At 42.7% G+C, this 24,995-nt stretch overlaps 2 protein-coding genes across 2 annotated transcripts in view; both read right to left on the bottom strand.

Annotated features, from left to right (window-relative positions):
* The window catches only part of ZBTB11 (zinc finger and BTB domain containing 11), a 29,506-nt gene extending 6,035 nt beyond the window's left edge, over positions 1-23,471 (bottom strand). The window contains exons 1-7 of the mRNA XM_011955041.1: positions 22,932-23,471; positions 17,944-18,179; positions 17,089-17,320; positions 8,194-9,038; positions 7,774-7,950; positions 4,343-4,588; positions 638-782 (exon numbers count right to left, since the gene is read on the bottom strand). Of these exons, the coding sequence (XP_011810431.1) occupies positions 638-782; positions 4,343-4,588; positions 7,774-7,950; positions 8,194-9,038; positions 17,089-17,320; positions 17,944-18,179; positions 22,932-23,241 (2,191 nt within the window). The 5' untranslated portion in view covers positions 23,242-23,471. The remainder of the gene's footprint in view (positions 1-637; positions 783-4,342; positions 4,589-7,773; positions 7,951-8,193; positions 9,039-17,088; positions 17,321-17,943; positions 18,180-22,931) is intronic.
* Positions 23,472-24,046: 575 nt separating this feature from the next.
* The window catches only part of RPL24 (ribosomal protein L24), a 9,688-nt gene continuing 8,739 nt past the window's right edge, over positions 24,047-24,995 (bottom strand). Inside the window, exon 6 of the mRNA XM_011955033.1 lies at positions 24,047-24,400. Coding sequence (XP_011810423.1) covers positions 24,164-24,400 — 237 coding nt within the window. The 3' untranslated portion in view covers positions 24,047-24,163. The remainder of the gene's footprint in view (positions 24,401-24,995) is intronic.

Raw genomic sequence — 24,995 nt, 5'->3', positions numbered from 1 at the left:
AGCCAACTACTATGTTGACAATTATGTCTGCCTACCATTTAACTTTTTAAAAGCATGATCATTTCTTTATGCCTGGATTTAAATTACGCATGATTTTAATACTTAGTACACATTTTTCTACACTGAGGGAAACAATGAATATTCTATATACAAACACAGCTGTAAAACCAGATCTAAGAAAATGCTTTTTAAAATTAATTAATTAATTTTTTTTTGAGACGGAGTCTCGTTCTGTCGCCCAGGCTGGAGTGCTGTGGTGCAATCTCAGCTCACTGCAAGCTCCGCCTCCTGAGTTCACGCCATTTTCCTGCCTCAGCCTCCCGAGTAGCTGGGACTACAGGAGCCCGCCACCACACCCGGCTAATATTTTGTATTTTTAGTCGAGATGGGGTTTCACTGTGTTAGCCAGGATGGTCTTGATCTCCTGACCTCATGATCTGCCTGCCTCGGCCGCCCAAAGTGCTGGGATTACAGGCGTAAGCCACGGTGCCCAGCCTATGCTTTTAATTTTAAATACTATCTCAATACAAAATTGAGCACACACGACTATCAGTTTATGAATGCAATTTCTGGTATAATTAAAGCATACATTAATAGTTTATGAAATGTAACTATGTCAGTATAAATTTCTCATTACCTGTGTGAATACTCATATGTTCTTGAAGACTCCGTTTGGTAACAAAAGACTTAACACATAGTTCACACTGGAACTGCTTTTGGGACTGATGAAGACTCTGATGTAATTTTAGACCATGCTTATAGATAAAAGTCTTTCCACAGACCTAAGATAGAACAGGGGTGATTAAGTCAAGAAAACAAAAAGGGAGATTGTTTCTGAAGAACGAGGACAGAGAAAATGAATATATTATTTTAAATAAATATTTAAATTATTTAACTTACAATAAACATAATGACAAAGTGAAAGTTGAAACCAACTTGAAAGTTGGCCCCTCTTCTGATTCAGTATTCAACATACATTGTTATTTTAAATCCATGTGATTACCAGAGACTCTCAAAATAGTAAAAATCAGACAAACCTCATGCTATCCTTGAGACTGGTAAATAGTACACCTTATATTAAGAGACATGGAAGCTTAATCAAGAACAATATACCATTTCCTGCTACACCAACTACAGCAGTGCTTTTCAAACTGTGATGAAGAACTAATTATCTTTTTCCTTTTCCACAATCCATTGGGAGAAATTCTTGTTAAACACAAAAATTTTTGTTAAAAATGATGTGACAATGCCAAATTGCTATGACAGTTTCTACATGCTTACTCTCTATTTCTCTACTTATCGTCCACAGACCACACATTCTGAGTAGTGCCACATGGAAAGACAAGAGGCCCAACTCATATTTGGTATTTAAATTTATGGCCGGGTGTGGTGGTTCATGCCTGTAATCCCAGCACTTTGGGAGGCCGAGACAGGTGGATCATTTGAGGTCAGGAGTTCGTGACCGGCCTGGTCAATATGGTGAAATCCTGTCTCTACTAAAAAAAACAAAACAAAACAAAAATTAGCCAGGTGTGGTGGCAGGCGTCTGTAATCCCAACTACTCAAGAGGCTAAGGTAGGAGAATCGCTTGAACCTAGGAGGCGGAGGTTGCAATGAGCCAAGATTGCGCTACTGCACTCTAGCCTTGGTGACAGAGCAAGAATCTTTCTCAAAAACAAAAAACAAAAAAAATACATAAATTTACAAATAAAGTGATCCTTAGGACTTGGCTTCAAAATAAGTGGTGGAGCCGGGCACGGTGACTCATGCCTGTAACCCCAACGCTTTGGGAGACTGAGGTGGTTGGATTGCCTGAGCTCAGGAGTTCAAGACCAGCCTGGGCAACATGGTGAAAACCCATCTTTACCAAAATACAAAAAATTAGCTGGGCATGGTGGCGTGCGGGTGTAGTTCCAGCTACTCGGGAGGCTGAGGCAGGAGAATTGCTTGAACCTGGGAGGTGGAGGTTGCAGTGAGCCAAGATCGCACCACTACACTCTAGCCTGGGGGACAGAGTGAGACTCTACCTCCAAAAAAAACCAAACCAAAACAAACAAACCTGGCGGGGTGGGGGTGGGGGTGGGAGTAGCGTAGTGAGTAACAGTATACATAAAACACATGTACCATGAGCTGGTAACTACTGAGGTTGGGTGAAGGGTACATGTGGGTTCAGCCCACTCTCTTCTAAAATAATAAAAAGGTATAAAAGAGAGAAATATAAAAAAACCTCACTGGAGGCCAGGCACAGTGACTTATGCCTATAATCCCAGCACTTTGGGAGGCCCAGGGTATCTCCCAGCCTGAGACCAGGAGAACCAGGAGAACAGCCTGAGACCAGGAGTTCAAGAGCAGCCTGGGCAATACAGCAAGACCCTTGTCTCTATAAAAATAAAAAAAAAAACAAAAAAAATTAGGTGGGTGTGGTGGCATGCACCTGAAGTCCTAGCTACTTGGGTGGCTGATACAGGAGGACTGCTTGAAACCAGGAGCTCGAGTTTACTGTGAGTTAAGATAACGCCACTGTACTCCAGCCTGGGTAATAAAACAAGAAAGATCCTGTCTTTAAAAAATCTCATTGAAAAAGATACTTGCACATGCATGTTTACAACAGAATTCACAAATGCAAAAATATGAAACCAGCACAAATGCCCGTAAATCAATGAGCAGATAAAGAAAATGTGTATATATATACACCATGGAATACCACTCAGTCATAAAAATGAACAAAATAATGGCATTTGCAGCAACCTGGATGGAACTGGAGACCACTACTCTTTTAAAAATTAATTTTTTTTTGAGATGGAGTCTCATTCTGTCGCCCAGGCTACAGTGCAGTGGTGTGATCTCAGCTCACTGCAAACTCTGCCTCCCAGGTTCCAGCGATTCTCCTGCCTCAGCCTCCCGAGTAGCTGGGATTACAGGTGTGTTCCACTATGCCTGGCTAATTTTTTGTATTTTTAGTAGAGACGGGGTTTCACCATGTTGGCCAGGATGGTCTCAATCTCCTGACCTTGTGATCCGCCCGCCTCGGTCTCCCAAAGTGCTGGGATTACAGGCATGAGCCACTGCACCCGGTCAATTAATTCATTTTTTTTGAGATGGAATTTTGCTCTTGTTGTCCAGGCTGGAGTGCAGTGGCACCACCTCGGCTCACTGCAACCACCACCTCCCAGGTTCAAACGATTGGAGACCACTACTACAAATGAAGTAACTCAGGAATGGAAAACCAAACATCGTTATGTTCTCATTCATAATTGGGAGCTAAGCTATGAATGATACAATGGACTTTGGGGACTTGGGGGAAAGGGTGAGTTGGGGGTGAGGCATAAAAGACTACACCCTGGGTATAGTGTATACTGTTCAAGTAATGGGTACACCAAAGTTTCAGAAAACACCACCAAAAAACTTATCCAAGTAAACAAACACCACCTGTTCCCCAAAAACTATTAAAATACAGAAAGAAAAGAGAAAAAAATCCCATTGGTTCCAAACTGTTTTTTAATAAAAATACTGAGTCAGGCCTGGCATAGTGGCTCACGCCTGTAATTCCAGTACTTTACGAGCCTGAGGAATGAAGACTACTTGAGCCCATGAGTTCGAGGCCAGCCTGGGCAACATAGTTAGGCCCCATCTCCACAAAATATAAAAAAATTAGCCACACATGGTGGTGCACACCTGTAGTCCCACCTACTTGGGAGGCTAAGGTTGGAGGATGGTTTAAGCCTCTGAGAGAGGGAGGCTGCAGTGACCCGTGATCATGCCACTACATTCCAGCCTGAGAGACAGAACAAGACCTCGTTTCAAAAGAGACAAAAAACCCCAAACTGAATTATATATATAAGGCTACAAGTGTGACTAGAAATTTTTCACTGTTCCAAACAGCCTAAAGCTGGCTAATCACAAGATTCATTGCCCTTGAGTAGTATTTTGGCATTTAGGTACTCTCAATCCTTAGCTCTAGAAAGGAACACAGCTTAGGCAGAACTGTTATGGACCACAGAGATCTGTTTAAGCCATGGGCTCCTTCCCAGTCTGCGTTGGTCTAGTTGAAGGTTAAGGAATGATGGGGATGATAAATTGGTTATTTTTCACCCTATACATCCTCTGGACCCTAGTTAAGTTTTCACAAATGTCTTAAACAGATTCAAATTACAACTTCAGAGAGCAAATTAAAAAACACAATAGGGAATCACCTTTGGTCTAGGCAATAAAGAAGTCATAAATTTCCCTGACATTTTACAAATATGAGAGTGACTGAGAATACATATCCCACCAGTCTCTTTGGCACCCATAGTTAAGTTCTAATGTTTTTTAAACAGCAAAATAAACATTATAGCTTTACCTGGCACGCATGTGGCTTTACACCTGTGTGCTTTAACATATGTATTCGGAGAGAATATAATTTAGGTAATGTTCTTCCACATATGGAACATATAAATTCCCGCTTGGTTCTGCCCTTCTCAGATGACGTTCCCGACGCTTCATTAGATGCAGAATTGGACGAGGATGAAGAGGGTGCATCTTTTCTGGTATGACGAATAAGATGTGCTCGCAAAGAGGCACTGTATTGAAATTGTTTTTTACACAACTAAAAGAAAAATAAAATTCTCTCTAAATGTATTTCCATTACAAAATGTTAACTGAAGCTCAACTCATATTTGAACTTTTTGTTACAATTATATAAATCAATAAACACATATACTATGTAAAAAACAATAGGTACTAGATTGTAAAGATAAAAGGGATAAGACTCAATTCCTATTCAGGAGAGGCTAAAGTCTAACAAGAGCACAAGATTTATATCAACAAGGTTGGGCTTGAAACGGGTCTTTCAGGAGTGGTAAAACAAAGCCAGAAGAATATTATCATCAGCATGAGTACTAATAGTTGTCAGGTGGAACAGAAGTAGGGGCTGGAAATAGAAAGGTAAGGCTGTGATTGATAGCCCTTGGATTTTATGTCATAGTTGAAGATTCAAGAAAATTTTGTTCTTTTTAAAATCAAAGTTATATATGCTTAACCTGTGCAAAACTTGTTTTTTTTTTTTTTGTTTTTTTTTTGAGACGGAGTCTCGCTCTGTCGCCCAGGCTGGAGTGCAGTGGCACCACCTCGGCTCACTGCAAGCTCCGCCTCCCGGGTTCACGCCATTCTCCTGCCTCAGCCTCCCGAGTAGCTGGGACTACAGGCGCCTCCACCTCGCCCGGCTAGTGTTTTGTAGTTTTTAGTAGAGACGGGGTTTCACCGTGTTAGCCAGGATGGTCTCGATCTCCTGACCTTGTGATCCGCCCGTCTCGGCCTCCCAAAGTGCTGGGATTACAGGCTTGAGCCACCGCGCCCGGCCTACAGTTTTATTTTCATTCACTGTTCTGGGCATTCAGTGTACTCCTTTAACACAGAAACTTCTATCCTTAAGTTCTGAAATTTTTCTTTATATTGTTTTCCATGTTCTGTTTGCAAATAATACTTGTATACTGAATATCTTAGACCAATAATATTATTTTCTTTCACTCCCAATTTCTAACTTTTCTTTTTGCTCTATTTTCTGGGAGATTTCATCAGTTATATTTTCCAACTTTTGTGAGATTTTTTATATGGTATATATTTTATTCCTAAAAAACTCTTGGTTAATTTAATGTACCGTTCATATTAATAATTTTTTTAGGCCTTTTTTTTTTTTTTTTTTTTACACTAGTCAAGTGCATAAGTGAGAAGGGGATAGAGTAGAACAAGGAGTTTGATCTGTAACTGTGAACAATCGAGATAACTCACTAACTTCGGACCAGTCAATATGACCTTTTATTTAAAAAAATTTTTTTTTGTACAGACAGGGTCTCGCTATATAGCCTGGTCTTGAACTCCTGGGCTCAAGTGATTCTCCCATCTCTGCCTCCCAAAGTGTTCGGATTACAGGTATAGGTCACCACGCTCAGCCTCAATGTGTCCTTTTAAAAACATAGTACCGCTGGGCGCAGAGGCTCACGCCTGTAATCCCAGCACTTCGGGAGGCTGAGGCAGGCAGATCACCTGAGATCAGGAGTTCGAAACCAGCCTGACCAACATGGAGAAACTCCACCTCTACTAAAAATACAAAATTAGCCGGGTATGGTGGTGTATGACTGTAATTCCAGCTACTCGGGAGGCTGAGGCAGGAGAACTGCTTCAATCTGGGAAGCAGAGATCGTGCCATTGCACTCCAACCTGGGCAACAAGAACAAAACTCCGTCTCAAGAAAAACAAAAACAAAAACCATAGTACCTGGCTGTTTTGTAAACTTAATTTTTTCATTTATCTCTTACATAAATCATACGTTCTGAAGTTTCTTTCTTTTTAGTTTTCTTTTCTCGCTAGTCTTAGATTCCTCAAAGTTGTCTTTTTTTGGAGACGGGGTCTCACTTTGTGGGGCAATCTTGCCTTGACCTCCTGGGTTCAAGCCATCCTCCTGCCTCAGCCCCCCACAAGTAGCTGGGACTACAGGTGTGTGCCACCATGCCCAGTTAATTTTTGTATTTTTGTGGAGATGGGGTTTCACCATGTTGCCCAGGCTGGTCTTGAAATTTGAGCTCAACCAATCTGCCTGCCTTGGCCTCCCAAAATGTTAGAATTATAGGTACAAGCTACTGCGCCCAGCCAAAGTTGTTTTTCTTGAAATCTTTTGTCATGAGCCAATAATCCCTAATATCTGTTCATATTTCAGAATAAGACATTAAAAAATTCACTGGAATTTCCATGTAAATGAGGAGGGGACTGTTGTCAACTATGAGCTTTAGTCAGTAGTTGTCTTTTGCTATTGGGCTTCAGACTTTTCATCTCTGAGAAATCTTTTTGCTTTATGGTTAAGGGTGTAGATGCCTATACCCTGGGACTTGAGAAAAGAAAGAACTTGGGCCAGGCGCGGTAGCTCACGCCTGGCATCCCATACCTTGGGGAGGCTGAGGCAGGTGGATCATCTGAGCTCAGGAGTCTGAGACTGGGGTGGCCAACATGGTGAAACCCTGTCTCTACTAAAAACACAAAATTAGCCAGGCATGGTGGCTCATGCCTGTAGTCCCAGCTACTCAGGAGGCTGAGGCAGGAGAATCGCCTGAACCTGGGAGTCCGTGGAGGATGCAGTGAGCCAAGACTGCGCCACTGCACTCTAGCCTGGTTGACAGAACAAGACTCCGTTTCCAAAAAAAACCAACTTAACATTCAGTATGCTTTTACTCTTCCCTGTTTTGAGTACAGTACACTTAGCTTCACTGTACATAGTACATAAAACCATAGTTATGGTTTTATCCTTTCCAGGGAGTAGAAGATGGATCTTTGGCTAAGGGGACAGGGGTAGTGATTTAATTGCTCTACTTCCAAGGTAGCTAGCACTATTAATTCCTGAGACATTTTGGTGGTTCTACAATTCAATTTGGGTTGATTCTTAGCTTTCCCCACTGAAAACCTGGAAGTGAACACTTTCAAATCTGCTGAATGAGTTACTCCATCTATTTATTTGTATCCAGAATTTAGTTGTTTCAAGATTTCCTGTTCTCTCTGCCTTTTTATGAGTTACATTTTTAAAATGATCTTTTCACTGTTGTCTTACTACGGTATTGGGAGGAAGCAGAGACAAGTCACTGAATATTTTGGAGAGGCAAGTAAATGACATGCACATTTAAATCAAAAGATGACTCTTACAGTCATAAAAGACATAGAATACAAGTGAAAAGATAACCAAGCAGTAAGTTGGATTCTATATATTATGAATTAGAGTTATCTTCAATTAGCTTTCCAAATACTTACTGGACATTTGTAATCTCTAGCTCTTTCATGTTTCAGTTTGTGCATTATAAGGGCATATCGTCTCTGAAAAACCATTCCACATTCCCCACATTTATGAGATGCTTCTTCAGTGTTCTCTTTAGCATCTCTTTTCGGCTGTTTCATCTTCTTTCCTCTTTGAACTAACTTCTGAGCCACCTAATAAGGGATAGAAATCACAATCTAAGGAAATCCACTCAATTTTAATTTTGAAAGACATGTTGTAAATTTCTAACAAAAAGATTTCAAATTCACATTATTAATACTGGCATTTAAAACATTAAGTTGCTACCTTGTACCCGTCTCACCTCCCAAATAATTTTCACTATAGCCATAAGTTCATCAATACAATGCTTTCAACCTAAAGCTAAAACTACAAGGCCAACCCTTCTTACATCATACCTGTTGAACTGCTGACTTGGGAATGGCTTTCCGTTTCTGCAGCTTTTTCTCCATTCCCTTGTGTAGTCGAATATATGCCCCTTCATTAACAGAACGTTGTCGAAGCCTGCTTCTGTAAGTATCATCGTCAGGGCCAAAGTCTGTCTTTGCTGTTGATGCAATTACATTTTCCTGATCTTTTAAAGGTTGGTCAACATTCTGCCTACGTTTTGGAATGTCTTCGGCACAGATATCCTCAGCTGATATATCATATCCCACACCACTATCCTCTGGTGAACTACTAATTACATTCTCTTTTGAAAGTTTAGGGTATATATTAGAAACTGTGTTATTTTCTCTGTTGCTTGAAGTTTCCAGTTTTGTCTGGTTGTTTTTTGTTATTAAATCAACAGACTTCATTTCAGGATGGGAATCAGCTATACATCCTACAGATGACAGGGCAGCTTCAGCCTCTGAAGAAACCTGGGGCTCAGGCTGTCGTCCTAACTCTCCATTCTGCTCAGCTTCTGGCAATTCTCCATTTACCAGCAGTACAATTTCACAATCCCCAAGTTCAGTAGATAAAGTTGTTGTGGTTCCCTCATTGCTAGCCACAGGAGGTGCTGCACCTCCATTCTGTACTGGTAAGTCCTGGGTGGATGCAACTGTTTGTACTTCACCCTTCTTATACACTGTTAGCTGCTTCTCTTCCATTAGCTTATGTACACTTTCACAAATCTCTAAGACTTCTGACATGAAAAGATGACGAGCTAAGATGGCTACATCAGCCATGCTACAGAAGTCAAAACTTAGTACAGAAGTATAGGCAAATTCCAGTAAAGGAAGGAAGCTGGCCTTACAAAAACCTGTATGAATATAAAGAAGGTAAAGACAAAAAAGTCAATTACCTATGAAACAATACAGAATTATGACAATATAAAATAGGATTCAAAGGCAAGTATGACCATTTGTTCTGCAACTAATCATCCCTGGATTTGCATTTTGTTCTGGTTTCTTATTAAACCTGGACTAACTCATTTGTATGAGCTGAGTCTCAATACCTAACACAGAAAATAGTATCAGACTTACTACCTCGAGAGTTGCTGTAAGGCAGTCATTTTCAAACCGTACTCCTTAGAACCCTGGGGATTCCTCAAATTCCCCTCAAGAAACAGCTGCTGGAGGATGGAGGGTTAAAAAAAAGAGGAAGGCAGGTGAGTGGCAGGGCTCAACCAACCTGTCCCCTAACCTCACTTCAGTAAATATACCTGTACTTCCAAGTAATAGTGGTCCATATAAAAATGTTATTGAACAAAGTATTCTATGACTAAAAGTAAAAAAACAATACCTAAGGGAGAGGTCAGCAACATTTGTCTGCTAAGAGTAAGATAATAAATATTGCAGGCCATGAGATGTCTGCTACAACAGCTCAGCTTTGCCACTGTAGCTGGAAAGCAGGTGTACACCAATGGACGTGGCTGTGTTCCAATACAACCTTCTTTACAAAAAGGGAAGGAAGGGAAGAGTGGTCCTTGGGCTGTAGTTTGCATATACCAGGTCTAAGGAATGAAATAATTACTATATACGTGAGGTATTACGTTCTTCTGTGGGAAAACAAAGTCAGTTTCTTTTCTAAAATTCTCAGTGATTCACTTTCAAAAGCCATTTTTAATTCTTAATATTCATATGAATCAAAAATCAGAAAAAAGATTACACAGTGATAATTCTATGTCCATAACCAGAATGATTAAGAATTTGTGGCCAGGCGCGGTGGCTCAAGCCTGTAATCCCAGCACTTTGGGAGGCCGAGACGGGCGGATCACGAGGTCAGGAGATCGAGACCATCCTGGCGAACACGGTGAAACCCCGTCTCTACTAAAAAATACAAAAAACTAGCCGGGAGACGTGGCGGGCGCCTGTAGTCCCAGCTACTCGGGAGGCTGAGGCAGGAGAATGGCGGGAACCTGGGAGGTGGAGCTTGCAGTGAGCTGAGATCTGGCCACTGCACTCCAGCCCGGGCGGCAGAGCGAGACTCCGCCTCAAAAAAAAAAAAAAAAAAAAGAATTTGTATAGCTCTCCAGAATTTCGTTATACAGCCAAGTCAATACTTTTATATATTTATGCATTTATTTATTTATTTATTTTTGAGAAGGAGTCTTGCTCTGTGGCCAGGCTGGAGTACAGTGGCAAAATCTTGGCTCACTGCAACCTCCCGACTCTCAGGTTCAAGCAATTCTCCTGTCTGAGCCTCCTGAGTAGCTGGGACTACAGGCACAAGCCACCATGCCCAGCTAATTTTTGTATTTTTAGTAGAGATGGGGTTTCACCATATTGGCCAGGATGATCTCGATCTCCTGACCTTGTGATCCACCTGCCTCGGCCTTCCAAAAGTGCTGGGATTACAGGCGTGAGCCACCGCACCTCGCCTTATTTTTTCATTTAGGTACTTTGAGACAGGCCCTTGCTCTGTCAGGCTGAAGTGCAATGGATTCATCATGGCTCACTGTAACCTGGACCCCCCAGGCTCAAGCAGTCCTCCTGCTTCAGCCACCTGAGTAGCAGGGCAGGCGTGCACCTGGTTATTTTCATATTTTGTAAAGATGGAGGTCTCCCCATGTTGTCTCGGCTGATCTTGACCTCCTGGCCTGAAGGGCTACTCCTGCCTTGGCATCTCAAAGTCATTGGATTACAGATGTGAGCCACCATACCCAGACGGAGGCAAATATTCTAATTCCGCCTTCTCACACTAGGTGTCATATTACACATACTTTTCTGCACTTTGCTTTTCTCATACAATAATTTATCTTAGAGATTTTTAAATATACAACTGAGAGTCATATTTGCTGTAATTTTCAGTTCTGACTCAAGGTATGTAAAGTGTGGTACTTTACGCAAAGAACCTACGAAGGAGGAACAAGCATACAGAGAGAAGTCTTAAACTGTGAGATGTTAGGACTCGTTATACAGCCAAGTCAATATTTTTATATATTTATGCATTTATTTATTTATTTATTTTTGAGAAGGAGTCTTGCTCTGTGGCCAGGCTGGAGTACAGTGGCAAAATCTTGGCTCACTGCAACCTCCCGACTCTCAGGTTCAAGCAATTCTCCTGAAACCTGAGGGGACTCCACGTCGACATTATCATTATGGTGAATTCAGCCATTCCTGGGAAAACTAATTCTTTTCTTTTTGAGATGGAGTTTCGCTCTTGATGCCCAGGCTGGAGTGCAATGGCACAATCTTGGCTCACTGCAACCTCTGCCGCCCAGGTTCATGCAGTTCTCCTGCCTCCGCCTCTCGAGCAGCTGGGATTATTGGCGCCCGCCACCACACCCAGCTAATTTTGTATTTTTAGTAGAGATGGGATTTCTCCATGTTGGTCAGGCTGGTCTCGAACTCCTGACCTCAGGTAATCCACCCACCTCAGCCTCCCAAAGTGCTGGGATTACAGGCGTAAGCCACTGCATCCGGCTGGGAAGCTAATTCTTAAATAGGCTGAAACCATATTAATGCTGCTACAAATTATGAGACCAAGTTTAAGGTAAATCATTAAATTCCTTTAAAGCAATCACATACTAACAAAATAATGTACCCAATACCCTTTAAATTTCTTTTTTTCTTGAGACAGTCCTGCTCTGTCGCCCAGGCTGTAGTGCAGTGGTGAGATCTCAGCTCACTGCAACATCCACCTCCTGAGTTCAAGCAATTCTCGTGCCTCAGCCTCCCAAGCAGCTAGGATTACAGGTGTGTGCCACCATGCCCAGCTAACTTTTGAATTTTCAGTAGAGACATGGTCTTGCCATGTTGGGCAGTCTGGTCTCAAACTCCTGGCCTCAAGCGATCCAACCACCTTGGCCTCCCAAAGTGCTGGGATTACAGGCATGAGCCACCGTGCCTGGCCTACCCTTTAAATTTCTAAGTTCAATTTCATAAGAAAAATTTTCCATGAAAATATTAGCATTGCTCCAAATAGCATTTTAAATAGCTAATACCATTTTTACAAAGATATTGGTCATAGGTTTATTTTAAATACCATAAAAGAAAAAGAAACTAAAACAAAACAAAAAAATCACTTATAGGCTGGGTGCAATGACTCACACCTGTAGTCCCAGAGCTTTGGGAGGGCATGCAGAGACATTGCCTGAGATCAGGAGTTCAAAACCAGCTTGGGCAACATGGTGAAACCCTGTCTCTACAAAAATTACAAAACAAATTAGCCAGGCATGGTGATGTGCACCTGTAGTTCCAGTTACTCGGGAGGCTGAAGTGGGAGAATCGCTTGAGCCCAGGAGGTCAAGGCTGCAGTGAGCTGAGATTATGCCACTGCACTCCAGCCTGGGTGAGAGCAACACACTGTCTCAAAAAAAAAAAAAAATCACTTACAATCCTACCACCAAAAGAGAACAGGCAAATAATTTTGGTATTCCATGTTTACCTCCAATCTTTTTTTTTTTTTTTGAGACGGAGTCTTACTCTGTCACCAGGCTGGAGTGCAGTGGTGCAATCTCAGCTCACTGCAGCCTCCGCCTCCTGGGATCAAGGGATTCTCCTCCCCCAGCCTCCCGAGTAGCTGGCACTACAGGTGCCCACTACCACGCCTGGCTAATTTTTTGTATTTTTAGTCGAGATGGGGTTTCACCATGTTAGCCAAGATGGTCTCGATCTCTTGACCTTGTAATCCACCTGCCTCGGCCTCCCAAAGTGCTGGGATTACAGGCGTGAGCCACCGCGCCTGGCCACCTCCAATCTTTTTACACACACATTCCCCGCGGAACATTTTAATCAAATGAAATGGACAATTTTGCAAAATAAAAAGATTGTCGAGATCTATTACAGGACAATGTGAATATAGTTAATACTACTGAAGTGTACACTTAAAAAAATCATTATGGCCGGGTGCAGTGGCTCACGCCTGTAATCCCAGCACTTTGGGAGGCTGAGGCGGGCAGACTGTTTGAGGTCAGGAGTTCGAGACCAGCCTTGGCAACACGGCAAAACACTGTCTCTACTAAAATTACAAAAATTAGTGAGGCATTGTTGTGTACACCTGTAATCCCAGCTACTCAGGAGGCTAAGGCAGGAGAATTACTTGAATCCAGAAGGTGGATGGAGGTTGCAGTGAACCGAGATGGTGCCACTGCACTCCAACCTGGGCGACAGAGCAAGACTGTCTCAAAAAATAGTAACAGCCAGGCGTGGTGGCTCACGCCTGTAATCCCAGCACATTGTGAGGCTGAGCCCACCTGGGATCACGAGTTCGAGACCAGCCTGGCCCATGGTGAAACCTCATCTCTACTAAAAATACAAAAATTAGCCGGGCGTGGTGGCGGGTACCTGTAATCCCAGCTACTTGGGAGGCTAAGGCAGGAGAATTGCTTGAACCCAGGAGGCGAAGGATGCAGTAAGCCGAGACTGCACCATTGCACTCCAGCCTGGGCAACAAGAGTGAAATGCCATCTCAAAAAAAAAAAAGTAATAATAGTAATAATAATAATAATCATTATGGAACTTTTATACATTGTTGGTAAACATCTAAATTAGTACACCAGGATGAAAAACAGTATGGAAGTGCCTCAAAAAACTAAAAATATAACTATCATATGATCCAGCAATCCCACTACTGGGTACCTACCCAAAGAAAAGAAATTATATCAAAGAGATACCTGCACCCCATGTTTATTGCAGCACTACTCACAATGGCCAAGAAATGAAATCAACCTACATGTTCATCAACAGATGAATGGAAAAAAATGTGGTAAACATACACAATGGAATACTATTCAGCCGTAAAAAAGAATGAAATTCTGTCATTTGCAGCAACACGATAAACCTGGAGAACATTGTGCTAAGTAAAATAAGGACAGAAAGATAAATACCAAATGTCCTCACTCATATGAGGGAGCTAAAAAAATCCTTAGATTATACAAGTGGAGAGAAGAGTTACGGTTAGAAGAAGATGGGCAGGGAGAGAGGAGGGGAGTGTAGGAAGAGGTTGGTTAATAGATACAAAATCACAGCTAGATAGACAGAAGGAACATCTTCTAGTGTTCTATAGCACTGCAGGGTATATAGTTAACAACAGTTTATGGTATATGTTAAAAAAGGTACAAGAAGCCTGGCATGGTGGCTCACCCCCTGTAATCTCAGTGCTTTGAGAGGCTGAGGCAGGAGGAGTCCAGGAGTTCAAGGCCAGCCTGGGCAACAAAGTGAGACTCCATCTCTATAAACAAACAAATCGAAAAATTAGTTGGACGAGATGGTGTGCACCTGTGGCCCCACCTACACCGGAGGCTGAAGCAAGAAAATTGCTTGAACCCAAGAATTACTTGAGCCCATGACTGCACCACTGCACTCTAGCCTAGGGTGACAGAATGAGACTCTGTCTAAAAAAAAAAAAAAAAAAAAAGATGAAAGAATTTTGAATGTTTTCAACAAAGAAAGCTAAATGAGGTGATAGGTATATCCTAATTACCCTCATTTGATCATTACTAATTGTATACATGTACCAAAATATCATTTTGCACACCATAAATATGTACAATTATTACATGTCAACTAACAATAAAAGGAGGGAGCCTCTCTGAACCTATTCTGTTTCAGGGACTATCTAAAAATAAATAAAAAGGAAAAATCATGAAGAGGGTAATTTTTTTTTTTTTTTTTTACAATTTAAAAACTTTATAAAAATCTCCTCTCTCTCAAATGAAATGGACAATTATAGCAGAAGGAAAAATTATGGGGGGGACTTCAACATCCAGGAGTATGGCAGACTAAGATACCGTAAATGACCCACTTAAGATAAAAACATTTTGCTGTTAAGACAGGGTCTTGCTCTGTTGCCCAGGCTGGAGCGCAGTGGAGCAGTCTCGGCTCACTGCAACCTCTGCTTTCTGGGGTCAAGTGATCCTCCTACCTCAGCCTCCAAAGTAGCGGGGACTACAGGCATGTGACACCATGCCTGGCTAATTTCTGCAAATTTTGGTAGTCACAGGGTTTCACCATGTTGCCCAGGATGGTCTCGAACTTCTGAGCTCAAGCAATCCACCTGCCTCAGCTTTGAAAAGCGCTGGGATTACCTGCGTGAGCCACTATGCCCAGGCCTTATCTACTTAATATTTAAATCAAACGTATTTGTAAAATAATGTGTATTTCACCTATGATTGGCTCACATATTTGCTAAACAATATACAAAAATATGCATACGGAATGAAGATTAAATGATGTATTATGTTGGAATATTAGGATGCTGTGCCGTAGTTTTTTTCAGGCAGACATTTCATTTGCTATAAATTGCTGAGAAACCAGAAAAGAGCAACACTATGCTTCCAGATGCATAAAATATAGGAAAAAAATTCCAAAGCAAACATATCAAAAGAATAACCTGTGATGGGTTTTTATATTCAGATGGCTCAGTGTAAGACGTATTTTCTCCTGAGTCACCAAACACAGAAAAAAAACCAAATACCACAAATCTAGAATGTAATGCCAACTATAAGCTACAAAAAGTTTTTGCTCATATGTACACCCCCTGAGCCTAGGCTAGTTCTTTGTATGCAGTGGATGTTTAATAAATATTTATTTATATAGAGAAAGTTGTTAGTGTTTTCTTTTTTTGGGGGGGATGGAGTTTTGCTCTTGTCGCCCAGGCTGGAGTGCAATGGCATGATCTCAGCTCACTGCAACCTCCACCTCCCGGGTTCAAGCAATTCTCCTGCCTCAGTCTCCCGAGTAGCTGGGATTACAGACATGTGCCACCATGCCCAACTAATTTTGTATTTTTAGTAGAGACGGAGTTTCTCCATGTTGGTCAGGCTGGTCTCAAACCCATGACCTCAGGTGATCCGCCTGCCTCAGTCTCCCAAAGTGCTGGGATTACAAGCATGAGCCACTGCGTCTGGCTGTTATTACTGCTTTCTCTAAACATAAAGCCACTGCTAAGAAAAAATGTATCTTCCCAGAAGAGATAAGACCAGAAAGAATAAAGCATAAAAGGATCAGTGGTTAAATAATTAAGAATTTACATACCTGGATAAAGTCACTTTTTTGTTTCAAAAAGGAAAAAATACTTCAAAGTGATGTAAGTAATTCAAAAGTTACTGATGTAAGTAATTCTAAAGCAAGTTTTATATTATGAGAAAATGTACAAATAATGCTACTTATTTTAATTCTTCCTAAATTTTCATTTGTTGACTCATAAGCCAATATACAAATTTTAGTGAAGCCAAAAGAAAGTCAAACTACTTATTTACAACAATATGATATAAACAAAAAACCTGGAATTCTGACTTTTCTATATTGATAATTTGATTATTGAACTTCAACTCTAATGATTAATCTTTAAAAACCAAAAGACTTACAAAATACTCTACGATTACATGTCCCACAAAATAAGACATAAACAGTCAATTTTTATTTACTTTTTATTTTTAGAGGCAGGGTCTTGTTATATTGCCCAGTCTGCAGAGCAGTGGCTATTCACAGGTACAATGACACACTACAGTCTGGAACTCCTGACCTTAAGCGAGCCTCACATCCCAGCCTCCCGAGTAGGTGAGACTACAGGAATGCACCACCACACCTAGCTTAAACAATCAATTTTTAAATAACATATTCATTTAATGTAATAATTTTGTTGCACTTATGGATTTAGCTTAAACTGTTTTTAACAGTTTAAATCCCAGAAATTCTTCTTCTGCTATAACTGTCTCACTTAAGAGGTAGTGAAAGGAAATGACACCCTTTTCCATAACTCTACCACAGAAATCTTGCTAAAAAGAACCTTTTCAGTTCAGCTTAGTCTACTGCTGTAAGTGGGCTTCTCTTACTTTGGCATAAAGTCTGTGTGGAAGACACACATATCCCCCTCTTCTAGAATGTCATTACAAGCAAAAAGCAAGAGTAATAGAAAACCCTTACCAGAAAGATCCACCACAGCCTCATGACTGGAAACAGCTCCTTTCTCAATAAAAAGATCTCGAAAATACTCGCTATTTGCTGACAAAACAGATTTATGCGCTTTGTACTCTTCTCCTTCAATTAACAAAGTAACATCACAGAACTGGTTGGAAAGTCTCTGTTCGTTCAGCTGTTTTAAGACAGCCTGACAATGTTTTGGAGAAGAACGTTTTACCACTCCTTTGGTGTCAACCTGTCAAAATAAGTTTGAGAGCAGGAGTAATATACCACCTGTATTTTTTACCCTTAACAAACTTTAAAACAAGACACATTACATATTACCTTTTACCAGGTATGAATAATTTGATATTTTCTTTGTTACCTATGTATTTAAATAAAAAGATACGTTGTCCTATTCTCTCTATTTTCTGCCATGTTCATTCTACCTGGTCTAATGAAAACCCGTATCTCCCTTCTGGCTGCCTCTTCTTACTGATCAGAAATGTGATGATGTATGCAACTGATGCAGGTGAAAAACAAAGACCTTGCCAGATTAATTTTACCTTGGGGCATAAACCCAGAGACTGCTTCCAGAAATGTAAATCTGTCTACTTGCACCAATATATCATCACAAAAGAAGGAAGGGAGGATAATTAACAGCAAACCAACAGGTAATTATTAGTAAGTTCATTCTGAAAAAATAACAGGAACATTTATGGTAAATGAAGAGGCAGTTCAGCTTATATAACACAGTACATTGCCATTTTGTCTTATTCAATAACCAGTCTTAGTGGTTCGAGAAAAATAAGTCACCAAGGCTGCAAATACTAGTACACTAGTTACAAATCTTAAAGCTGACTGGAGAATACCACTTACAAACACAAGTTCATGTTTGGATACTGGCTTCTTTTTTGCAGGCCTGGAGGCTGTAGTTGGAGATGAAGTAAAGTTGCTCAGGTCATCTTCTGATTCATTACTTTCTTCTCCAGATTCAAGGTCTAGTCCCAATTCTTCCAACATTTCTGAAACATCTGATATTGGACGGGATCGATCTAGTTTCTCCTGGCATTTGCTACACTGCTTAATGTAATCTTTGACTTGCTTCAATATACCTACAATGAAAATATTAACAAGTCAAATTTAATACTGTTAACTGAAAACAGTAGAATATATTAGTCTGTGTACATTAACATGTTTCAGTATATATCCCATAAAATATGTAGAGTTTATTAGAATGTAAAATATACTTTTTTCCAAAAAATATAAGGTTAGAAATGATGTTCTCCTGCTGAGGTAATTTTTTTTGTTTATTCCCAGTTATGTGTTTCTCCAATCATAAGATGACTATATAGCTCCACTCATTTTCATGTGAGTTGCAATGTTTTCATTCAAGAGGAACTACATGAAACTGCCAATATTCACCTGTTTTTGACTTATGCAAGTTAACAATTTAGGGCGTGATGGCACACACCTGTAATCCCAGCTACTCCGGAGGCTGAGGCAGGAGACTCACTTATAACCAGTGAGGCGGAGGTTGCAGTGAACTGAGAATGTGCCACTGCACTCTAGCCTGGGTGACAGAGCAAGGCTCTGTCTCAAAACAAAACCAAACAAATTAACAATTTAATATGGCTCAAGCTAATACTTCTCCACCCCAGTGACATTAGGCTTGACCATATGATTTGATTTGCACAGATGATGTGTACCATATCTGAACAGAACCTTAAGAGGTACTGAGTATTTTGCACCAGTTCCCTGATCTTTGTCCCCTCTCACAAAGAACAGCATGTCCCAGAGGGATATTGTTCTTAAACTTGAATTTCAGATGAAAAAAGCTGAAACCAATCTGTAGCCTGGAACAGGACTACAACCAAAACTTGTAATGAAAGTTTAAAATAAATCTTTTGTTTTTTAAAGCTATGAGATTTTATGGTTGTGTGAAACAACAGCATATGCAACCTAACAAAAGTTGACTGTATACAAGCCACTCACAAAAGACGATTTTGAATTTCAACTTCTAGCTCCCGGCATGCTGGGGTAGGGGTGATGGGGCAGGAATAAAGTTTATATATATATACACATATACACACACCCCCACTATCATCCTTGTAAGACAGACAACAATTAATTTCCATTCTATACAAGAGGAAAATAAAGCCCTAAGAGGAACGTAACTTGTTCAAAGTCACATCTAGTAAAATGGCAGAGCTAGGCCTCCAGAAGTCATGGGATTTTCTGTATATTATTCTACTTACACAAGAGCACGCTTGTCCACACCTAGGGCAGAAAATTACCCTCAAATCTTCAAAGAGGTAGAAATGAAAAGGTTATTAGCTAAAATGATAATAGGTATACACCATATTCCTGAGAAGTGTTTTAAAATGCCGAATTATACAAAGCTCCTTATACATTTTTTTTTTTTTTTTGAGATGGAGTCTCTCTCTGTCACTCAGGCTGGAGTGCAGTGGTGGGATCTCAGCTCACTGCAACCTCCGCCTCCCGGGTTCAAGTGACTCTCCTGCCTCAGCCTCCCGAGTAGTTGGGATTACAGGACTCCGCCACCACACTCGGCTAATTTTTTGTATTTTTAGTAGAGATGGGGTTTCACTATTTTGGCCAGGCTGGTCTCGAACTCCTGATCTCAAGTGATCTGCCCGACTCGGCCTCCTAAAGTGCTGGGATTACCGGCATGAGCCATCTTGCCCAGCCACCAAGTTCCTTACAATTTCAATCTTCATATAGTATTCAAGCAATATTTTCCAAATTGTATTATGCACACTGATTATAAAAGTATACACTGAAGTCATAAATTCAGAAAAATTTTAGCTATACAATCGACATTATCATATTAGAACCTCTGACTTCTACGGTGAAGAAACCTGTTTAACCTAGGAATTTGCCAAATTTATTGGTTCACAGAGACTTTTTGTTTTTGTAGAACATAAAGAAACAATGGGGCTTGGGGCGCGGCTCACTAACGAGAGGCTGAGGTGGGCGGATCGTTTGAGATAAGAAGCTCCAGACAACAAGCGTGGCCAACATAGCAAAACCCCGTCTCTACTAAAAATACAAAAATTAGTTAGGTGTGGTGGCGCGCCCCTGTAGTCCCAGCGACTCCGGAGGCTGAGGCACCAGAATCACATGAGCCTGGGAGGCGAAGGCTGCAGTGAGCCGAGATCGCACCACTGCGCTCCAGCCTGGGTGACAGAACAAGACTCTGTCTCAAAAAAAAAAAAAAGAAAAAGAAAAAAGAAAAAAAGGAAGAAAGGAACAATGGGTTCGAATTAAATATAACTTTTCTCCAAAAAGCATTTATATGAGTGTAGATTTAGAGACCAAAAGAGGTTGTACTGGCCAGGCGCTGTGGCTTACACCTATAATCCCAGCACTTTGGGAAGACGAGGTGAGCAGATTACCTGAGGTCAGGAGTTCGAGTCCAGTATGGACAACATGGTGAAACCCCGTCGCTACTAAAAATAGAAAAATTAGCCAGGCGTGGTGGCGGGCACCTGTAATCCCAGCTACTGGGCGTGGTGGCGGGCACCTGTAATCCCAGCTACTTTGGAGAATCACTTGAACCTGGGAGGTGGAGTTTGCAGTGAGCCGAGATCGTGCCACTGCACTCCAGCCTGGGCGAGAGAGTGACTCTGTCTCAATAAATACATAAATAAAACATCGTCTCAGGTTTTTGTCTTTTAAGACACTGCACACTAAAAATTAAAAAAAAAAACAACAACAAAAAACGGGATTGGAATCACTCACAGATAATCAACTTAGAAAAAGAAAATTCTGAACACAAAATACCACATAACACTGGGTTAAGAAAAGTGTAAGATCGGCCGGGCGCGGTGGCTCAAGCCTGTAATCCCAGCACTTTGGGAGGCCGAGACGGGCGGATCACGAGGTCAGGAGATCGAGACCATCCTGGCTAACACGGTGAAACCCCGTCTCCACTAAAAAATACAAAAAACTAGCCGGGCGAGGTGGCGGACGCCTTGTAGTCCCATCTACTCGGGAGGCTGAGGCAGGAGAATGGCGTAAACCCGGGAGGCAGAGCTTGCAGTGAGCTGAGATCTGGCCACTGCACTCCAGCCTGGGCGACAGAGCCAGACTCCGTCTCAAAAAAAAAAAAAAAAAAAAAAAAAAAAGAAAAGTGTAAGATCACAAAGGTCAGCTGCGTGACTTTTGTTGTGTTATTTAACATCCTAGTGCTTTTAGTTTTTTCATCTGTAAAACAGATAGAGGCTGAAACGGGAGGATCATCTGAGCCTAGGAGGTCAAGGCTACAGTGAGCTGTTATCGTGTCACTGCAGCAAGAAGCAAGCCCCCCTACACTCTGTCTCCAGGAAAAAAAGGAGATAAGTATTAAGGTTTTATGAAGGTTAAATAAATGCCAAGTGCTAACGACTATATCCTGCATATATAAGCTTGCAGTATTACCTGTAGTTAAAATGATCATCTTTAACAAATCCTGAAGTATTCAGTGTGAGACATTTATTTGTTCAACAAATGTCTACCCAAACCCATCCAAACAAAATGCAGTGATTACTTCATTACCTCAAATTTACTCTTCGCATTTGTCTGTCCTTATAGGAATTTAATTCAGAATTGGTTTAAAATGGAAAATAAATGGAAGAATTTGATTATCCAGTAGTTCGTAAACGAATAAACTTGACGTTTATAAACCGAAAATAATTTAGAAACTATTCAGTAATTTCCTTATTCACAGACGAAGTAACCAAGACTTATGAATTAACTTTTCCGTAGCCATATGGAGAGTGACAGAACTGTTCCTAAAAAACTTTCTTAAATGGGACTGTAAACTGTTACTAATTCTGACAGTTTGAATATTCATCAACTGTGGAGAGGGAAGATGGTTGAGAAGCCAAGGACACTTGCTCTCCTCCCCTACAACAGGTTCCCAAAGAGTCAAGTAACTTTAGAACTCTATTTTTTGACAATCAAAAAGTCACAGTAATCTTATCTTTTCTGCGTATATACAATGCTACACAATTCCCAAAGATTATTAAAACATTCAGAGTTACGAATATCAAGCTGGGCGCCGTGGCTCATGCCTGAAATCCCAACACTTTGGGAGGCCGACGCGGGAGGATCGTTTGAGGCCAGATAGAGACCAACCTGGGGAACGTGGCGACCCGTGTCCACTCAACCAACCAACCTCCCCCCACCGCAAAACCAACCAACCAACCAACCAACCAAAAAAAGAGTATCTGATATCTTTTACATTTAATTCTTGTTCTTAAAAAAACGCTCAAGGCGATTTCCCAATCACTCCTTATCACTTCTGCAAATAAATGTATTATGCCTTATTTACGCGGCAGCGGCGAAATTTGAGGAACACTACCGAATGTGTCCAGAGAAGCTCCTAATTGCTCGCCAAAACCCAAGCGTAGCACTGAAGAAACGGGAGACCCGGCCTCGGGTGACTCGTCCCTCCCTCCAAACGTCAGCAGAGTTGAAAACGTGCACCCCGCAGCCTTCACTGCCGCGGGCCAAACGCCACCGCCGGAGGGCCGGGACCTCAGCCTCCACGGGCCGCCCAAGGAGGCGGACCTGGCGCAGCCCAGGCGTCCGGCCCCTCCCCGCGGCAGGCCCGGCCTCCGGGGAAGCCCCCTTGGTCCCACCCTGGGCCAGGACCCGCCCCCAGCTTCGCCGGCCTCCTTCCTGTGGGAAGTGCGGCTCCTTTCGCGTCCCCCACCCTCTAGGCTCCGCCTGGCAGCAGCTCCGACGCCCAGAGGCGTCCGAGACCCTCCGGCTCGTGGGTGCGCAAACAGGCCTCGCCAGCGAGCCTTGCCCAGGAAACGAGTCGCCAGCCCGCCCCCTTACCGCGGGCCAGGTCTCACCTCGCCACCAGTACGTCTTTGACAGATAGTGCCAGGTCTGATGCCGGGTGTGGTGAGTGCCGCCGGGACCCAGGTGCGCCGCCTCGATGAGGTCCCGGCGTCGCTCCGGCTGCAGCACCACCTCCAGCTCCGCAAAGGTCTTGCGGTGTCGTTGCCGCCGCTGGTAATACAGAGTCCCGCCGCGCACCACGTAGCAGGCGGCAGCTTTTCGGATTTTACGCTTGACATTGCCTTCGGTGCCCGGCGCGTACGGCTCGCGCTCGTTCGTCAGGTAACGTAGGATGGCCCGGTAGCTCTCCTCGCTTGACATCGCGGACCGCGGCTCCCTGAGGGCGCCTGTCAGGGACAGGTGAGGAAAACGGCCCACTACCTACGGGCGGCTGCAGCAGGAGCGGCGGCACCGTAGGGAGAAACGGCTGCGCCTTTGGCGAGCACTCTTCGACGGCTCCCTTAGTCCGAAGGAAAAGGGGACGAGTTGGTAACCAGGGGGAACTGCACTTCCCCAGCGCGCGGGATCCGCTGGCGACTGACAAAATGGCTGCTGCACCACCGGAAGTGGCGCAAGCCAAGGGCGGGGACTGAGCCCTGATTGGAGCGCACTCTCGTTTTCTGGCTTGATGGAGCCGATCCAGTGACGTCAGGACTGCGGGTGGACATTTTGGAAGCGGGTAGGCCCTTCATTGCAACTCGAAGGGTTTTTAAAGCAGACATCTTAAGTCCTGGCAGTTTCTCTTTTCATTTTTCCGTTTTCCACGCTTTCTAAGGACCCACGTGAAGGGGGAGCTGGTGGACAGTTGTGAGTTCATCGGAGACATCCGAAGGGGTAAAGGAGTCCGTTTTTAACGTTTACCTTGAGACTCCGGGTATCATAAAAGCATATTTTCAGGCTTTTGGAAAAATATTAGTCTCTGGACAGGGGACCAGTGATAGCCCATTCATATGGAAATTTAGATTTCAGTTAACAGTTGTAACATTTTCAGTGCACCTGCTAGCTCCAGACTACTCAAGGAACAGTCGAGATTTTTCTGGAATCATCAGCATATATAGTCAATCTTATTGCGAGTGGAAAAGGGGGTCAGTAACACTATTATAAAGCTTTATTTACATATATTTTTACACAAACGTAGGGGAAAAGGGTCTCCATTTTGCACCAAATATATATAAGGGCACGAGAAGGGGAGCAGACTTGAACTGCGTCTCCCAGTGCGTGCTGAGGATGATAATTCAGATATTTAGCTGGTATTCCCGGAGCAGCGACCCCGGTCACCCTTCCCTGAAACGAATCTGCAGCGCTCACAGGAGCCCAGGGCTGACATCCCTCCTCGGGGACTGGGGTTGGACACTGTCGCCTCTTTGTTAAAGCCAGAACATTTTAGGCCGAGGGCTCCAGCTGCAGAAACGGCCAGTACACTTCTCCACCAGGGGGTCTGTAGTCTCTGCGTGAGGCCCTTTGACCCTTGTAGAAGTAGCTGACGGGCAGACAGGTGAATACAGTAGGTTCGAAAACAGAATGATACACCCAACCTCTGGTGTTAGGGGCGTGTTTTTGTGTGTGTGTACACGCAGCAATTCCCAGATGGCCCGGACATCCTTGAAAAAGATTCCAGGTGCAGGGACGTGAACCATCAAGTCCCGAAAGAAAAAGGAACTACCAGGCCTGGGACCTACTTAGTTGCTGAGTTTGCCACTATAGCTCAAAGGAGGAATTTAAAAATGGAGATGCACCTCTTCCCCCATGGGGTGGGGCAGTGAGAGCAGAAGACCAAATGCACCCTCTGTGCACCCAGGACGCTGGTCTACGTGTTGGGCCAGCCCCAGTCTCCTGTCATATTGACTGTCTTTAAATATTTTGGTCCGGCGTGGTGACTCACGCCTGTAATCCCAGCACTTTGGGAGGCCGAGGCGGGCCGATCACGAGGTCAGGAGATGGAGACCATCCTGGCCAACATGGTGAAACCCTGTCTCTACTAAAAATACGAAAATTAGCTGGGTATGGTGGCACATGTCTGTAATCCCAGGAGACTGAGACAGGAGAATTACTCGAACTGAGAAGGTGGGGCTTGC

Source organism: Colobus angolensis, unplaced genomic scaffold (genome assembly GCF_000951035.1).
Source record: "Colobus angolensis palliatus isolate OR3802 unplaced genomic scaffold, Cang.pa_1.0 Scaffold393, whole genome shotgun sequence".
In the NCBI taxonomy this organism is placed as follows: domain Eukaryota; kingdom Metazoa; phylum Chordata; class Mammalia; order Primates; family Cercopithecidae; genus Colobus; species Colobus angolensis.
The sequence above is the reverse complement of the archived record's forward strand: the minus strand, read 5'-3'. Positions and strand labels throughout refer to the sequence as shown.